Source organism: Zootoca vivipara, chromosome 9 (genome assembly GCF_965207765.1).
Source record: "Zootoca vivipara chromosome 9, rZooViv2.hap1.1, whole genome shotgun sequence".
Classification (NCBI taxonomy): domain Eukaryota; kingdom Metazoa; phylum Chordata; class Lepidosauria; order Squamata; family Lacertidae; genus Zootoca; species Zootoca vivipara.
Window position 1 is genome coordinate 20,304,897 of NC_142592.1, and position 18,425 is coordinate 20,323,321.

The window sequence follows — 18,425 nt, forward strand, 5'->3', positions numbered from 1 at the left end:
AAGTTACCTTTGATAACTTCAAAATATGCAATTGAAAGTGACTCTGCATGCAGATCCTTATATATGCACATATACACAAACGTGTGTGTGTGTGTGTGTGTGTGTGCTTCTGTATATGACTGCTTCTGTTAACCAAAACTACCACCAAGAAATAATGACCTTTTAAACTTTTTGTCAGCTCTCCTGACAGAAAAGGGATAATAACCCTAGATAAGTAGAAGGTTGGGGTGGTTGGCACATAGGGTTGAGAACTTTTCAAATAACCACTGCAGCTGCTCCTTTAAGGATATCCTGATGTGCAGACATTAGCAGGCTATAATGTTATGATCTGGCTTCATCTGCTGATGTCTGTACATCAAACTGCTCTTAAAGTCATAGGAGCAGGCCAGCTCGGTTATCTTTCTGATTATCTAACAACTCTTCAAGTTCAGAATAAAATATGAGACTTATTTTATATTTGAACTGTAGTTTCAATTTTTCACTGTGACCCCATATCACAATTCTGTTTATGACATTTTAGTATTGGTTTCCCATCCTATGAGCAACACAGCATTTGTTTTGCAACTTTTTATAAAAAAAAGTCTATGTAGTTTCTCTCATAAAAAAAGCTACATGCTTGGAGTTAAATATGAAATAGTACGGTACTGGCTAAAGATAGACAGGTAGAGGGAATTTGGCACGAGAGGTTGATTTGATGCATACACTGCAATATATGAATAGGAGTTGAACACTTAGTTCTTCCTTGAAAGGCCCACAACCCGCTTCAAAGAGTGCACACAAAACTTAACCCTTTGGTGAAATCAAGACTTTGTAGATCAGTATAAGTTTTAGCAGCTCAGATGAAAACCAACAGCTGCTCCTATGCTGCCAAAAGGCCTGGCATCAGAACTTGGGAGCTGTCCTGGGCTCCCCAGCACCTTAAAAGATTTGGAGCTACTACTTTTTGAGTTGCCCCAAGTGCTCTGGACGAATGCCCACATTCAGAGGTTGGCGGGGGTTGAAATGGGCATTTAGGAAATGTGGACAGGTTGAATAATGCTATACACGAGTGCGGAAAGTGGAGGCTCCTTCAAATGATTAAAAAAACTGGCTAATCCGTATAAAATCAAGAGTGAACGAATGTAAAATGAAAACCAAAATTTTGAGCAAAAATTTGAAATTTGAAAACCAAAATTTTGAGCAAAAATATTTTGAGTGGCTGGGGAAACTCAGCCAGATGGACGGGGTGTTGTTGTTGTTGTTGTTGTCGTTGTTGTGTTGGGAGTAGGAGGTAGATCTTCATGTCACTTGGACCGCATGGGTGGTTTATAATCCAGTTCTGAGAACCTGCCTCCCCTTTACGCTTAGGCGTCGTCGTTGGTGCATTTGCTTGCTGCCTATAGCTGCCCGTAGCAGAAGCGCCAGAGGCATTCCAAGGGCTAATGACTACATTTCCCATCAAATGTATCTGAAGAAGTGTGCATGCACACGAAAGCTCATACCAAAATAAAAACTTAGTTGGTCTTTAAGGTGCTACTGAAGGAATTTTTTTATTTCCCATCAAGCCACGGGGAGCAGGGTGGGGTGGGAGAAAACAACGACCAAGCATCCGGAAACGGCGGCGCTTCCGGCGGCTGCGCCTCAGAAAAAAGAAAGGCGCGAGACTACACTTCCCAACAAGCCACGGGAGACGAGCAGGGCCACGTGACCTTCGCCAGACTTTTAATTCCGCCTGCCTGGCTTGCCGTGAGGCGCAGAAGAGTCCGGCGACGGCCGCCGCCCCCTTTCCGCGGAGGGAGCGAGGCGGAGCGCAGGCGCCCTGTTGCCGCTACCACCGCTATGGAGCCGGAGCTCGGCCCCCCCTCGGGCGCCTCAGCCTCCTTCCCGTGCCCTCCGCCGCCCCGGGAGCAGGAGCGGAAGCTGCAGCAGGAGAAGCTCTCCGGGGTGGTGAAGAGCGTCCACCGGCGGCTGCGCAAGAAGTACCGCGAAGGTAAGGTGGGAGAAGCCCCGCCGGGTCTCTGCCCCTCTTCCCGCGGAGCCACGGGACCGAGCGGAGGAAGCGGGGGGGGGTCCCATCCGCACGGAGGCCCCTCGGTCGCCGGGGAAAGCAAGGCCTTGGCCGAGGCCTGGCGGGGAAGCTGAGCCCGGGCCCCACCCCCTTTCCCCGCCTGCCCTATAGGCCTCTGGCCCCCCGGGCGAGGAGCAGGGCAGGAGGGCGGCTGTGTGGGACTGGGGTCCCGGGCCTGTGAGGGGAGAGGGCGGCCCCCTTGGGGCCTCCTTTCATTCAAGAAACGGTTGTTGTTACCATCTTCATCGTTGTGCCAAAATGGGATCCTTGCTTGCTTTCCACTCCCCCCCCGTCTCCCCCCAACATATCAAGAGTGCAAAGGGGCCACAGGGATGGTGATAAGCGGTTGCCCGCAAAGGTTTAAGAGGGCGTGACACAAAACATACACAGTAGCCTGTATAATTCTGAGTATTATTGGCATGAATCTAGAGTTTCAAGCCTCTTTATTTCAGCTACCTGCTGGGAGCACCGTGGCAGAGATGGGTTTGGGGAGGGGAGGGGAAAGGCCACGAAGCGATGTGTTCTTCTGTGATCATGGTCCCAGGGCTTTGCAGTGTTTCCACAGTCCCCGTTTTGAATGCTGCCATTTTGTTCCAGAATGTTGTGAAGCTGTACAGCATAATGGGTGTTGCCTTTACTTGGGGGGTATTCCAGCTTTGCTGCTCCACATTATTTTCCTGATTTTGCTTGGCAAGTCCAGGAAGCTAATGATGTGATGAGTTTCCCAAGGGAGTTGGGGGAAATGCTACCATATTCTTTTCCTGGCTTTGTGTGCAGTGAAAAGGATGAGGGCCTTTTCTGGACTCCCATGTTTTAAGGCCTATGAGGTATGAAGTTACTTGGCTGCAATTGGAGAGGGACGAATCTGGAATCTTGACTACTGGGAATTTTGAAGCTATCCATTTCGGTATTCCACTTGTTAAACGGACTCTTGCATACATCTGTATTTCTTAGGCATCTCACCTTGCAAGGCTTCTCTATCTCCAGCCTTCATCCTGTTGGTACATTGCATCCTTTAGAAAAACATTCAGTCCAGAATGTATGTTGAGATTGGCAAATATGGCAACAGCTAGTTTAACTTTTCGTGGACTTCCACGAAATCATGTCAATAGAGTAAGTAATCCTAGTAACCAGTCCCCCACCCCTCTTCTTGGCAATATGAAAATTCCAGGCAAGGAACAAATACAGACCTCTTCTTCCAGCTCTTGTCATCACTTTGCATGTCACATATCCAATATCTAATATATGAGTTTACTGAGAGAGAAACGAGGCCTAGTGTAAGCTGTTTGCTGAAGTGCACAGAGTGCAATAGAAGTGACATACTCAGGCCCTAGATACAAGGTTTACTGGCCATGGGCCGGATCACTCCCATGGAGATCATCCGTAGGCCGGACTGGCGCAGCATGATGCCAAACGCCGAAAGTTTAACGTGTGCAGAAGCAGTTTTTGGCGTCTGAACATGCACAGACGCAATTTCTGGCGCCACTCGCCGAGTTGCTGCACTGCGCTGGTTTAGCACACCAGGGGGGGGGACTAGTTGAGCGGGCGGCTCGGTTCAGGGGTGGCTCGTGGGCCAGTAAAACAGTCTTCGTGAGCCGCATCTGGCCCATGGGCCACACGTTGCCGACCCCTGGTTTTTGGGCTCTTATCCAAGGGCAACTGAATAAATCTCATCAAGGGGTCAGCTAAAACAATCTTGCATGCTATCAAATAGGTTTAACAAACTTGCAAAACAAGCTATCTGATAAGGGTATTTGATAACATGCAAGATTGTTTTAGCTCATCCTCTTGAGATTTATTCAGCTGCCCTTTGAAAAGTCTTTACAACTCAAAACTTTGTGTTGTTTCTTGCACACCTTATCTTCTTTCATTGTCTTGTATTCTAATTTGTCTGGCATCTTTTGGGTGACTAGGGATAATATGTGTGGGGTGTTTTTTGTTTGCATTTCGGGGGAATCCGTAACATAATCTGTAAACTGTGGTTAGGCAAACTAGGGCCCGGGAGCCGGAGCTGGCCCAATCGGCTTCTACGGTAAATCCAGCCCGCGGACGGTCCGGGAATCAGCGCGTTTTTACATGAGTAGAATTATTTAAAATGCGTATCTGGGTTATTTGTGGGACCTGCCTGGTGTTTTTACCTGAGTACAATGTGTGCTTCTATTTAAAATGCATCTCTGGGTTATTTGTGGGACATAGGAATTCGTTCATTTTCCCACCAAAAATATAGTCTGGCCTCCCACAAGTTCTGAGGGACAGTGGACCGGCCCCCTGTTGAAAAAGTTTGCTGACCCCTGCTGTAAGCAAACAGGAGCCCTTAATATATGTAGTGTGATTAATGTCTTAAGCACAAGTGTAACCTAACTTGTCAGCTAAAATTCATGCATCTGTTATATGCTTTGTACTATAGCTATATTTATAGCATAAGTTTTCTTATACTAGTAAGATGTTTTAGTTTTAGTAAGATGTATCTGTACCACATCCGTAGAAAAGACATGTTGTATTTGTACTATGGGAAATTCTGCTGAAAGAAAAAGGATTATAAGGCAGCCTTGGTTTTGAGAGATGGCCTTAACCATTCTGCTAGTATTATTATTATTTTGTTTAGATTTATATACCACCCTTCATCTAAAGATCAGAAGGGTTCACAAGATCCCATTGTGTGTGGGATCTAACATAATAATGAAATGGCATCCTGGTGCATTTCGTTACCTCTTTGGTAGATGCAGTCCTGGAATTTTAATGCTGACCCTTAAATAAAAGTCTTGTTTGAATGTGGTACAGATATCCCAAGTCCTCTATACAAGTCAAAGAGGAGGAAATGTAAATTTCATACTGAGTAGCTAGTTTGACTAAAATGTTCATAACCATTTTATGCGATGCAGAACAATTCTGGTAATTAAGCTTTTTGTGTGTCCTCATTCACAACTGAAGGAAGCAAATGTACGTGTAGCTGCACTGTGACCCTTGCCCCCCCTGGGTTGTATCTTCCTATTGCCCATCTAAAAATTTAGGCAGGGACCTATCTCACTTGCCATGTATAGTGCAATGGTACCATGTATATTGATGCTACACAACAATAATTTTACTTGTTTATTATCATCAGCTATTTAAATACTGTAAGGTATGAGCCATTTCCTTGATGGCAATTACTTCCTCCCAGAGGTTGCAAGATTATCCTGTGGACTTGGCTTGATTACCTTAATAACTGCTGTGCATGAAGGAAATGCCATTCCTGATATGGTAGTTTCTACATATGTTGTGGCATGTTCTTGTCATCGTTCCTTCTAGATTGTCTGTGACCTCTTCTAGCCGAAATCTTGGCACACAAGGAGCAAAGTGGGTGTACGGTAGCATTTCCAGTTAAACCGCTTCACTTGCAGTATTTTGAATGAAATAAATGTACAGTACAGTGGTACCTCAGTTTAAATACACAATTGGTTCTGGGAGTCTGTACTTAACCTGAAGCGTACTTAGCCTGAAGCAAACTTTCCCATTGAAAGTAATGGAAAGTGAATTCATCCATTCCAGACGATCTGCAAAGTACTTAACCTGAAGCGTACTTAACCTGAAACAAACTTTCCCATTGAAAGTAATGGAAAGTGGATTGATCTGTTCCAGACGGATCCGCGGAGTAATCAACCTGAAGCGTACTTAACCCGAAGTATGAGTGTAATTGGTTCTGGAAGTCCGTACTTAACCTGAAGCGTACTTAACCTGAAGCAAACTTTCCCATTGAAAGTAATGGAAGGTGGATTAATCCGTTCCAGACGGGTCCGCGGAGTACTTAAACTGAAAGTACTCAAATTGAGGTGTACTTAAACCGAGGTATGACTGTAATCTTGTGGTATTTCAGGGTTTTCTTGCAGAAGATCAAAGAAAGCAAGTACTTGAAACCAGTCCATTGCTGCTAGTATATCTCTTAAGTATATCCACTCTTCTTTAGAGCTCAAGGATCAGCAATTGCTAATGGGCTCCCATATGCTTCATCATATTTTCTCTTTTATGGTTTTATTTGTAAAATGCCTAATAAAGGTTTGATAAGTGAAGTGCTTCATCATAGAAAACTGGTGGGAGAACCTATATCTAAGAGATTCCATTGTTGCATATGCTGACCGGGCTCGACTCTGCTAGCCTGAGGCAGAACTAAGAAATGGAAATTTTCAGCCCGTAGTTGCTGAAGGTAGGACCTTCTTGTAATGGAAAGATTTAAGGAGTAAAACTACAGATCTGCCTTTAATTTACAGTACTAGTTTGCATAATAGGTGCAAAAAAGCAATAGACAAAGTACATTTACTGTTGCCTCCTTGGAGTAAAAATGCATGCATCAGAAGAAAACAAGCATTTTATATACACATAAAACCCATCAGTTGTCTCCATTTAAGCAAATGGGATGAGTATACAGTATAGTTTTCACAGAGGCTTAAGTTTCAATTTTCCATAGTGTCAGCTGTGTCTTGAAGTTAATAAGCTGGTGTAGGTTTTCCAAAGAATATACTGTGAAGAAGCCATTTTAATGGATGTGCTCCTTCTGTTACTTTGAAAGACGGTAGTAAAAGGAAATGTTGGTGATCCAACTTTGCACCCTAATCCTTAGTATATGTGGCACTTTCTGGCGTTACCGCGATTACATTGGAGTTGTGGCAGTGTTACATGTTTGGTGTTTTCCAGGCATACTGCTGAAAAGTTTTCCCCATCCTAATACAGTAGAAGCATTACCACTGTTGAATCTTGAATGAAGAAACTTTGATTCTTGTAGAAGACTTTCTTTTCTTGAAATGTACAGTGCTTGTAGCCCTGATTTATGGATAAGATACAGTTTTCAAACACAGGCATGAATGAGAACCAATATAGTTGTGCTGGGGTATGCACATTTTAGCATGATTTCGTCACCATTTAGTTTCACTTGCCACACCAGCACTATTCCTCCCCAAGTGCTCTGTTATGAGGACTTGGAGGGTGAGAAGGATCTTTGTATCTTAGTTTAGCCATTGAAACTTATAAATATTCTCACAGCTTTGTCCTTTCTCCAAATGTTGAGAGGTGAAGGGCACCTCCCAAGATTTCTGCATCAGAATTTAGGGAACTTTGTTGTTTAGTCGTGTCCGACGCTTCGTGACCCCATGGACCAGGGCACTCCTGTCTTCTTTAGGGAACTAGGATCTCAGTAATAACTTGTATGGGGAGATGTGATTACTAAATGAGGGGGTGGTTGTCCTCTGTAGTCACTCCTAATGATTGGCTTTATGGACCTTTTAGGTTGACAGCTTACTTAATACGCAAGTTACAAGTTCAACACTTAACAAAACTGAGTTCTGCACAAGTCTTTCTTCAAAGTTTTGCCTTGTTTTATCAGTTCACATCTACATTGAATTGGATGTGCTTCGGCTGTGTAGTAAGGTTGTTATGGACTGTTAATATGTGACCCACATGTAAAACATATTCAGCCAAATATTGAAGTAAAAATAGTTGAACAGTTTTTCCAATACTGTAGTCAAAATTAGTTGAACTGAAATATTTGGTTTGGAGGATATATATGTAATAAGGTGCACAGTTTAATTGGAATGTGAGATCCAAAGCTTTTTAGTTGGAATCTTTTAAGTATATTTAGATGTGACAGTTCAATGGCATACGGTTTCCTTAAGTTATTTATATTGTAGGGGGGGGGAATGAATGTACAGTACTGTATGCAGGTGGGGGGGAGGGAAAGGAGTATGAGTGTCCAGTCACTGCTTTTGAACTGTGCCACTGTTCTCTACCAATATACAGATGTGAGTCAAGCAATATACATCTGTATATTGGTAGAGAACACCTTGCTGTATTTTTATGAAATGCAATCTATACATATTACAATAAACAAAAATACATGAATACGGTTCCAAGCTACCTAATGTCTTTGCCTGATATCCATTGAACATATACTGTATTTGGGACACCAGATCTGAGCCTAACCTGGTCCCTAGGCTTGCTATGAGGTTTTCCAGTGGGGGTGGGGACTTGATTGGTCAATCTTTCACTTATTCACACAGTATCAGATGCCTCTCCACAGAATGCCCCAACACTCAAAGGTGTCTGCATGCACAGAAGTCTTTGACGCTTTGCATCCTTTCATTATCTTGAAGCTTTTTCCTGACATACTCATTATACTAATGAAAATATGAATAACTTTGTAATTCAAAGCAATCTAAGCTACCTGTCAACTTAGCTCTCCTTTAACCATTATGTCATCCTGATATGTGTACATGATTTATTAACTATATTAAGGTGGGGGCACAGATACAATGGTGGGCCTTCATGCTCCGGCACCAGGGGGCGGAGAGCAGGCGGGGGCGGGGCGCATCCCAGGGGTGTGGGTACCCGTCTTTAGGGGTGGGGTACCCAGCACGGGCGGGGGGCAGCCGCGATGGCACCCCACCGGGATCGTGCTGCCAATGGCGGGGTGCTCCCCCCGCACTCCTATTCCTCTGCCAGCGCACAGATATAAAGGACGAATCGCTGCACAGATTATGAGAGATTTAATCTTACTTCACAGAGATGGGGACATCCGTGTGGCCTTCCAGTTGGTTATAGCTCCTGAGGCATTTGTGTATAACTAGATACATGTGTATTATTTATTTCTATTATTTACTAAATTTGTATAGCACCCCTTCATCCATAGATCTCAGGGTGATCCACAACATAAAAATACGAGATAAAAACACACAAAACAAAAACAAACCAATAGCCAACCCACTCCAGTTCACAGTAATACCATGATGAGATTGCAGCTGCATGCCAATCCCAGGTTGTTTACATGAAGGAAGCTGTAATTTGAAGTATCCAAGTAGTGAATAACAGCTGTTTAAAATAATTATTAGGAAGTTGTACGCAACGTTGCTTCCTAGTCTTTTCTTACGTGTTTCATAAAATATTTTTGAATTCAAATTTTGCTTTTGAAGGAGCATAGTGAGCCAGAGGGTAAAATCTATTAGCACCCATTTTGTTTTCATTTATGGCATGCTGATAATTTTCAGTTATCTACAAAAGAGCTTTTTGGGTGTGTACAAGGAAGTTCATTCCAAGTAGTAGTAGTAGTAGTAACAATAATAATAATTTATAATAATGATAATTAACAATCTGGTAGTAGATTTTTGAGCATTCAGTCTAATTACCTTTTGAATACTTGGCTTACATGAGTATTTTGGCATTGTCTGGATCAACCTTTCAAGTAACCTACCCCGGTGCCCCTGAAGGGTGAACAAAATGATGCTGTACCTACTGTGAGGAACAGGTTAAGGGAGTATGAGCAAAAAACATTGGGTAATAGCTGAGAGTTGGGAAAATAGGCTTTCCCTGCCAATATACTACAGAGTGGTAGCTTTCATTTGGTGCAACACTGAATTAGTTACTGGTTGTGAACTGGACAGAGAGAGCATCAGTCGGTTATTTAGAAGAGATTATACAGCTTTCCAGTGTTTGTTACGTCAGCATAGTTTAGAAGGTTCAGGAAATGGTGGTTAGAGTAAATTCAATCTTGGATGGTAAACAGTTTGTCTTATTAGTAATCTGATATTGTAGTTTGTCTGCTGAGCCAGAAAAACAAGCAAAATTTTCCATTAGGGTAGTGAAGGCCCTTCATGGGACCTGGAAGAGGGGAGGGAAAGGAGGAATGATTTTTATCCCTGGATCTCTTCGCTGCAGCAGAATCAATGTTTGTGTGGCTTCTCCAGCATGAGCTTCAAAGGGAAATAGGATAGCAAAGGAATAGGTTATTGTGCACAGTAAACAAGGGAGAAAACCAGAAGTGTTGTAATCTAGTCATATGAGTAACTTCCTTAACGAAGTCAAACTAAATATGCTAGGTATATATTTTCAACAAAACTGTTTCAAAAACATTGTAGGCAAGGCTCTTGAGCTACTTTTGAAATTATATTTTGCAATGGTGTGGTGATTATAATCCAATTTTCTGTTCTGAATAATGTAGTCCTTTCTGTGTGGGTACTTGGGAGACGGGGCAATATATATCGCTCTTGCTCCTTAGGGCTTTTTCCTTTCCAATTCAACAAACTTTCATGCAATGGGTTTGAGAGAAATATTTCATACCTTTTTTTTCTATATGACTGAAGATCCAAACTGTATTTTTATACCCAAACAGAAAACGAAGCTGCTAGTTGGTTTCTGTTATTTCTGTTTATTAAGTTTCCACAATTAGGTATCTCTCTTCCCCTTCTTGCAATGCTTCCACAATAAGCTGAACTCTGGGTTTTGATGAACAATGAACACTTGTCCATTATTCTCACCCCATCTCTCTTTTTTGTGCGTTTTTAGTGGGGGACTTTGATAAAATCTGGCGTGAACATTGTGAAGATGAAGAAACCCTCTGTGAATACGCGGAGGCAATGAAAAATCTGGCAGATAATCATTGGGCTAAAACCTGTGAAGGAGAGGGTCGCATTGAATGGTGCTGCAGGTAAGTGACCTAATGCAAACTATTGAGAATGTGGTTTTTGGTCATAAACTTGCAGGATTTCTACAGGAGAACAGATTACAAAAATACATTTCCACAGAATACATATATTTCTGTATATAATTGCTTTCAGGGTTCTGTTTTCGTTTTCTTTATATTTGTAACATTCTTTGTATTTAACAAATAATGACTGGAAAATGTGTTCCTATCAAATGTATACAAATGGAGACATTCTTTCCCAACCCCAAGTTTTGATGTTTTCTGCTGCCAAGCTTTGTTTTCAAACCACATGCCTAGTACTAAATCGATGGATTAAGACTGCATCACTAGACAGGTGGAGATTAAAAGGGATCTTAGTTGTTTGTTCCAGTTTTTAGAATAGATTTACCCAGTAATACAGGAATGTGCACACCCACCTGTAGTGTAGAACTGGCAGTTCCTTGGACTCTACCTATGCAGTCACAAATGAAAGCACTTAATTTTCAGAATTAACAGTTTTAGTTGCTTATTCTGGTTGAAATGGGGTGCAGGATACAGCTGAAAGGAAGCCCTGCAGAGATATAAACACCAGCTTGGTGTGGAAAACACTGCTACCGGTAATAAGACAAAAGATTCAGAAGAAGAAAGAAGGAAAGAAATTGTAATTGCTTGTGATCCTGAATAAACTGCATGGTCTTGAACTATATCATATTACTTTAATTAACATTTGGTGCAAACCCATTTGTTTAATTTTATGTGTACGATCACTTCAAATCATTCTACCTAGATAAGGAATAATTCTATTCTGTTCTTTGAAAAATATAGATAAGAAAATGCCTTTAGAAAATGATAATGAAAACTATTTTGAGTTGCCTTTCCCCCTCTTTTCCCCCCTCAAGTGTGTCACGGGAATATTTTCAAAATGGTGGAAAACGAAAAGCACTGGAAAAAGATGAGAAAAGAGCAGTTCTTGCTACTCAAAGTATTCAAACCATGAGTATTCACCCAGCTTCCAAAATAGAAGATTCTTCTGAAAATTCAAATCACAGTTCTATAATGGATGAGTAAGTGTTATCAGAGGGCAGGTGTGGTGGTGGAAGTTCATTTGTGTGTGTTTTGTGAATTTAGCATGCTTGACTAAGTAGGCATTTTAAAGTCCTATTTTACTAAAGGGGGTTATGTATGATCTAATGTTGCTGTTAAGATCAGTGGGACTTTAAAAAGCTTAAAGGTAAAGGACCCCTGACAGTTACGGTAAGTCCAGTCGCGGACTACTCTGGGGTTGCGGTGCTCATCTCACTTTACTGGCCGAGGGAGCTGACGTTTGTCCGCAGACAGCTTCCGGGTCATGTGAGCAGCATGACTAAACTGCTTCTGGCGAACCAGAGCAGCACACGGAAACACCGCTTACCTTTCGCTGGAGCGGTACCTATTTATTTACTAGCACTGCGTGCTTTCGAACTGCTAGGTTGGCAGGAGCTGGGACAGAGCAATGGGAGCTCATCTTGTCGCGGGGATTCGAACCGCCGACCTTCTGATCGGCAAGCCCTAGGCTCTGTGGTTTAACCTACAGCGCCACCTGCGTCCCTTTGGTCTAATCGTGCCAAACAAGAACTGTATTGCCAAACAACACCAGAGGAAGCCTGAAGTGTATTGTCTAAACAATAGAAACTTAATTTATTTTAAAAATTGTCGGAGTTTTGCCATGACTAAAGTTATAAGCAAAGTTCAGTAGAAACAGGAAACCTCTATATTCCCAAGAGACCACAGGTCCTATTTATCTTTCAATAAATGAATTTATTATTATTTTACTTTTTGGGCCCATACGTAGTCTCCTTCCCTCCCCCCCAAAAAAGAAAAAAACCATTTAGAAATGGGTTCAGAACAAGGGCCTCCTTTCCTCTTTCAATAGCTGAAGCACATTGAAGTACAGTTTGGAGGGGACTAGGAAGAGGGTTAGTAATTGCATATGTGGGGAGTTGTGGGTTTATAGAGATAGACAAGGTTTCTTGGGAAATGCCTTGGCTTATTTCCAACCAAGTATGACCAGGACATATCACCATTCACCAGTTATATAACTGCAGCTATATGTTTCCTGTTCTAAAAGATTGCAATGCAAATTCTAAAAGATTCACACATTTTATTTATTTAAAGGTTATTTCACAATTTGAATTCCCTTCCATTTAGATTGCTACATCCTTCAGGAAAGATCAGATTACTTGATGTTGGCAGCTGTTTTAATCCATTTTTGAAGTTTGAAGAATTTTTGACGGTTGGCATTGACATTGTCCCAGCTGTTGAGGTATGAAACATTTGTCAGTACAGATAATCAAGAGTAGATTATTAAATCCTTAACATGCAAAAAATTATTCAGTTGGTTACTAGCAGCGTGCACTTGGCTTGTACCCAGCTAAGCCACACTCAAAGCAGACCCATTGACTGAAGTCCATTGATTTCAGTGGCTCTAATCGTGACTTTAGTCAGATACAGTCATATATGGGTTTGTTTAACCATTCTATCCACAAACCAGTGTGTCATAAAAAGTAAAACTTTTAATGGAACAGTGCAATCCATTAAAGGTAGCAGTTTTGCCATTGGATTTTTCACTAAGAACATGATTTATCCAAAGTTGAGCACTGCCTGAACCCCTTGATTATATGCTGTAAAATTCAGGTAAAATCAGTGGGGGAAATGTCAAAGCATATTTTACTTCCTGAATTGTTTTAAAACCAATGTTTTCTTTGAAAGACAGCTGCCAGGGTGTTCTTCATTTTTGTGTGTATTTATTCATGCATTTAATAATCACTATGAATTTTGCAATATTCCTTTAAATTCCATAGTTCAGTGTTACATCAAAAGTATAATTTCATTCCTTTGTGCTTCAAAATTAGGACTGCAGTGGTTAGACAACTTAATTGAAGAGAGAAAAAAGCACCTCCGATCATCCAACAGATTTCTTGTTAAAAAAAAATTGTAATATTTAGTATTGGTGCAAATGCCTAGAAAAACAGCAGATGGCAAGCACCATCTTATGTCATTTCCACTTTCTCTCTTCCATAGAAGGGAATGTCTCTTATAAAATGATACCCGCTATGGAACAAGTACATTGTCTAAGAACAAACTATGCTGTTTGCTTAATTGGAAAAAAAAAGCTTTACACATATGCCTGTTTAATTTATCAGTTAATTGACATCTGTAACACCCTATACAGGGGGTTGCCCTTGCACAATACAGAAATTGTGATTAGGGCATAATACCGTGTTTCCCACATTTTAAGACACCGTCTTATTGCTTTTTTCCCTCAAAAAACCACAGGGTGGCTTATTTTTGGTGGCATGTCTTATTTTTTTTTACGTTATTACAGTTTTTACAGCACCTTAAGGTCTTCTTGGCCGGGCCAGGCTGCTGGCTCGGGGCACTGCTGGGCACTGCGCGCCATGCTGCTGGGCTGTCTGAGCGCTGCTGGGCGCTTTGAGCAGCTGGGCGCTCCGCGCGCTCCAGCAGCCGTTTCCAGGCGGCGGGACGGCGACGGCGAGGCCGCTGGCTCTGGCGCTGAGCTCCGGGGCTGCTCGGCGCTCCGCGCGCTCCAGCAGCCGTTTCCGGGCGGCGGAGCGGCGGCGGCCGGGTGGAGGCGAGGCCGCTGGCTCTGGCCCTCAGCTCCGGGGCTGCTGGGCGTTCCGCGCGCTCCAGCAGCCATTTCCGGGTGGCGGGGCGGCGGCGGCTGGATGGAGCTGAGGCCGCTTGCTCTGGCGCTCGGCTCCGGGGCTGCTGGGCGCTCCGTGCGCTCCAGCAGCCGTTTCCGGGCGGCGGGACGGCGGCGGCTGGATGGAGCTGAGGCCGCTTGCTCTGGCGCTCGGCTCCGGGGCTGCTGGGCGCTCCGCGCGCTCCAGCAGCTGTTTCCGGGCGGCGGGACGGCGGCGGCCGGATGGAGGCGAGGCCGCTGGCTCTGGCGCTCGGCTCCGGGGCTGCTGGGCGCTCCGCGCGCTCCAGCAGCCATTTCCGGGTGGCGGGGCGGCGGCGGCTGGATGGAGCTGAGGCCGCTTGCTCTGGCGCTCGGCTCCGGGGCTGCTGGGCGCTCCGTGCGCTCCAGCAGCCGTTTCCGGGCGGCGGGATGGCGGCGGCTGGATGGAGCTGAGGCCGCTTGCTCTGGCGCTCGGCTTCGGGGCTGCTGGGCGCTCCGCGCGCTCCAGCAGCTGTTTCCGGGTGGCGGGACGGCGGCGGCCGGATGGAGGCGAGGCCGCTGGCTCTGGCGCTCGGCTCCGGGGCTGCTGGGCGCTCCGCGCGCTCCAGCAGCCGGTTCCGGGCGGTGGAACAGCAGGCCTCCTCGGCCAGGCAGAGGCAGGGCCGCTGGCTCCGGTGCTCCTGGGTGCTCCAAGCTGCTGGGCTAGAAACTAGAAACTGGGCTAGAAGCAACAGAGGCCCGGCCGCTGGCTCAGCTCTCCGCCCGCGCTGCTGCAGGCATGGAGATACACTATGTCTTATTTTCGGGGTATGGCTTATCTTTCGCAAATGCTTAAAATTGCTGCCCTGGCTTACTTTATGACTACGTATTAAAAAGGGGGAAACACGGTACTACTGCTAGAGTGCTGACTGGCACTTTTGGTACGTAGTCTCATGAGACTTCTCTCTTGGAGGATGGGCAGTGGCTGCCTATATGTTACTGGGCCCGATTTAAGGTGCTCTTCTTGACATAGAAAGCCATGAACAACTTGGAAGCAAGGTATCTGGGAGAACACTTCTGCTGATACCAACCTACCTGGGCCTTGAGATCAGTGGAGGAGGTTCTGCTTGTTGTGTCTCCCCTTTTCCCCCCTCCACCCCCTGGTGAGTGTTGCTTAACTGCTGGGTATGCAAGGTAGAGCCTTCTTGGTAATGATAAAACTTATCTTTCTCTAGTGGGGCAGACAGTTACACCGTTGAAACTTCACCAGCTATAATACCTTTTTATTCACCCAGGATGATGGTGGTGGCTAACTGCTGTGATCTGTGGGGTTGTTGTTGTTTTTTTATGCTGTCCACCTCAGTGGGCTTTGTGATGGTTGGCTGCTACAGAATTGTTTGTTATATCTACTTCAATTTCTTAGATTCTGTTTTTGTTCTGGAAAATGCTTTGTGATTCTTTTTCTTGATGAAAAGTGCTCTACAACTGTTTAGATTAAAATACTGAAGCGCAAAAGGTTTATCTGTTCAGGGTGTAGCCATGCTTCAAATGTGTACAGTCATACCTCGGGTTACAGATGCTTCAGGTTGCGTCTTTTCAGGTTGCGTCCCACGCCGAACCCAGAAGTACCCGAATGGGTTACTTCCAGGTTTCTACGTAGAAGCTCTAAATTGCACTTTGCGCATGTGCAGAATCGCAACCCACGTGTGCACAGACGCGGCGCTGCGGGTTGCAAACGTGCCTCCTGCAAGGATCACATTCGCAACCCGAGCATCTACTGTAGTTTTAATGTACCTGACTTGCACCATCCAAGTATATAGCTGCATTTGTTTCTTTCCGCAGAGTGTCTATAAATGTGACTTCTTGAACCTTCAGATTCAGCAGCCTCTTCAGCTTGCACAAGATGCCATAGATGCTTTTTTGAAACAGCTAAAAAATCCTATTGATTCCCTGCCTGGAGAATTGTTCCACATTGTGGTCTTCTCCCTCCTCCTATCTTACTTCCCTTCACCTTATCAACGATGGATATGTTGCAAAAAGGCCCACGAGCTTCTTGTATTAAACGGATTGCTACTTATTATCACTCCTGACTCTTCCCATCAGAATCGCCACGCTATGATGATGAAAAGCTGGAAAATTGCTATAGAATCCTTGGGCTTTAAACGTTTCAAGTACTCAAAATTTTCTCATATGCACCTGATGGCATTTAGGAAGATCTCACTTAAAACAACAAGTGACTTGGTGAGTAGGAACTACCCAGGGATGTTGTACATCCCCCAGGATTTCAATAGTATAGAAGAAGAGGAATTTTCTAATAACTCCTGCTACATCCGATCAGATGCAGAAGATGAACAACTGGCATACAGCTTTGTGGAGCTTCCAGATGCTCCTTATGACTCTGACTCTGGGGAAAGCCAGACCAGCTCTATTCCGTTTTATGAGCTAGAAGATCCTATATTGCTTCTAAGTTAATGTAACAATTAAAATATGCTGTGAAGTTCAAACTCCCTTTACTGTAAAACTAATTTTGCTATACTGACATCTGCTCTGCACATGAAAGCATTTACAAAAAGGAAATTCGAAAGATTTTTGGGAGCCATCACTTTTTTCTACTTATGAATTTTAAATTTTATTCTTGTATTGAAAAGTTGAAGTGCATGTTTTATGCAGAATGGCTCGTGTCCATAGCATAAAAAGGGTTTACTTTAATATTTGTACCGGTAAAATACTCCGGAAAGGTACAATTCCCCTCCACCCTCCAGTGCTGTGAACTGTGATTTTGCAAATATGCTAGTGTTTCTTGGTGTGATATTTTTAAATCTCAAGATATGATTTTTGAGGTTCATGCTAGCATTTCTTAGAGGTTTGCACAGAACGTTAGAGTATGCACTGTTAGTGTTTGACTTGAACAAAAAACGGACCTAGAACAAAGTTTGGGTTGAGTCAATCTTGATAGGGTAAAATGAAAATATCTGCAGATTGGTTTTACTTGTCTTTAATACTGCAATTAGAACATTTCAGCAAGAGATTAGATTCTCATGTCCCTGGTGCTGTTGGAATGATATGTAACACACACATATATAATGGTAGATTTAAAATACGGGATTATTATTATTTTTGTTAACTTGCCAGGTACAATATCCTTGCCATTTTTAAATTACACTAACGTCACCCACACTACAGTTTTTCCTAGTATTTTGTGTTACAAAGTATTTTGCATTGAAGTAGTTCAGTACAAAGCTGCATAATAATCCCTTCCAGAAGTCTCTGATGCATGAAATCAGCAAAGTATTGAATTGAGCCTCATTATAATCCTACATATTTTTATTAATGTAATTTGTTTGTAAGTTTTTCCCGCAGCTATGAATGAAAACAAATAAAGGCACTCTAATGTTTTGGAGGGCTAGATGACTAATCTGCATAATAAATCTTCTTTAAAAAATTCTGAAGTTCGCAAGCTAAGAAACTGGTTTCTTTGGTGGCAGAGAGAAAAATGAAGTATAACTTTTTTCACAAATCTAATCCTGGGTGGAACTGTTTCCTTTTAAGCAAAATCTGTTTTATTAACTGCACCAACATTTTTTAAACTGCACCAGAATTTTTGGACTCCTATAGCTAGCTTCCATATCAGATTAAAGGCATTTGTATTCACATGCCTGAATGTGGCTTCAAGCTGATACAAGTTGAAATATATAAACCAACAGCCAAAAGACCCAATAGTTTCTGTAGTTTCATGAAATGAAAATCAATAAAATATATTTAAAAATAAATAAAATGGCAGTTTTAATAAACGTTGGCCTGGTGTTAAGCAGTCAGCAGCCATTTCAGGAGTGCCACTACACAGCTTGAAAGCGATTTTTGTGTGATTAAAAATGTGTACAAGTTTTACACTCCCACCAAAACGTCGCACTAATGTTTCACAAAACTGACATCTCAACTTGCTTTTTGCATACTGCTAAGAAGTTTTTATACACAACTTGCATACAGTGTGGTGTTGCTTTGTAAACATGTTTTTTTACCTCTTGCATGTAACATTAAAAAAAAAACTGAATGTTCAGATTTGACTGCAAGTAACCATAAGAAATTTATGTTTAAAAGAAAACCTGATTAATTGTAAGGTTTCTTCTTACTTTCTGAAAAGGGCAGTGTGATCCCTCTGAAGGCTTTGTGGTACAGCCTCAGGCCCAGATTTGGCCGGCCACTCACTCACTTAATCCCACAGGCAAAAGTAGGGTATGGGGGGCTGCATCTGTGACAACGGGGGGATTGCTCGTCATCCTGCTTGTCATAACTGC

At 43.2% G+C, this 18,425-nt stretch overlaps 1 protein-coding gene across 1 annotated transcript; it reads left to right on the forward strand.

Moving 5' to 3' along the window:
- Nucleotides 1–1,732: 1,732 nt before the first annotated feature.
- On the forward strand, nt 1,733–17,575 carry SAMTOR (S-adenosylmethionine sensor upstream of mTORC1). The gene is made up of 5 exons (XM_035127556.3): nt 1,733–1,969; nt 10,352–10,493; nt 11,369–11,533; nt 12,657–12,771; nt 15,973–17,575. Exons 1-5 carry the CDS (start codon nt 1,819–1,821, stop codon nt 16,600–16,602), a joined length of 1,203 nt encoding a protein of 400 aa, XP_034983447.1. The 5' UTR covers nt 1,733–1,818; the 3' UTR covers nt 16,603–17,575.
- The last annotated feature ends 850 nt before the right edge of the window (nt 17,576–18,425 follow it).

Coding starts and splice junctions, on each gene's coding strand:
- SAMTOR (XM_035127556.3), top strand. CDS start 1,819: ATGGAGCCGGAGCTCGGCCCCCCCTCGGGCGCCTCAGCCTCCTTCCCG. Junction 1,970..10,351: donor GCGCAAGAAGTACCGCGAAG/GTAAGGTGGGAG, acceptor GTGCGTTTTTAG/TGGGGGACTTTGATAAAATC. Junction 11,534..12,656: donor CACAGTTCTATAATGGATGA/GTAAGTGTTATC, acceptor CCTTCCATTTAG/ATTGCTACATCCTTCAGGAA.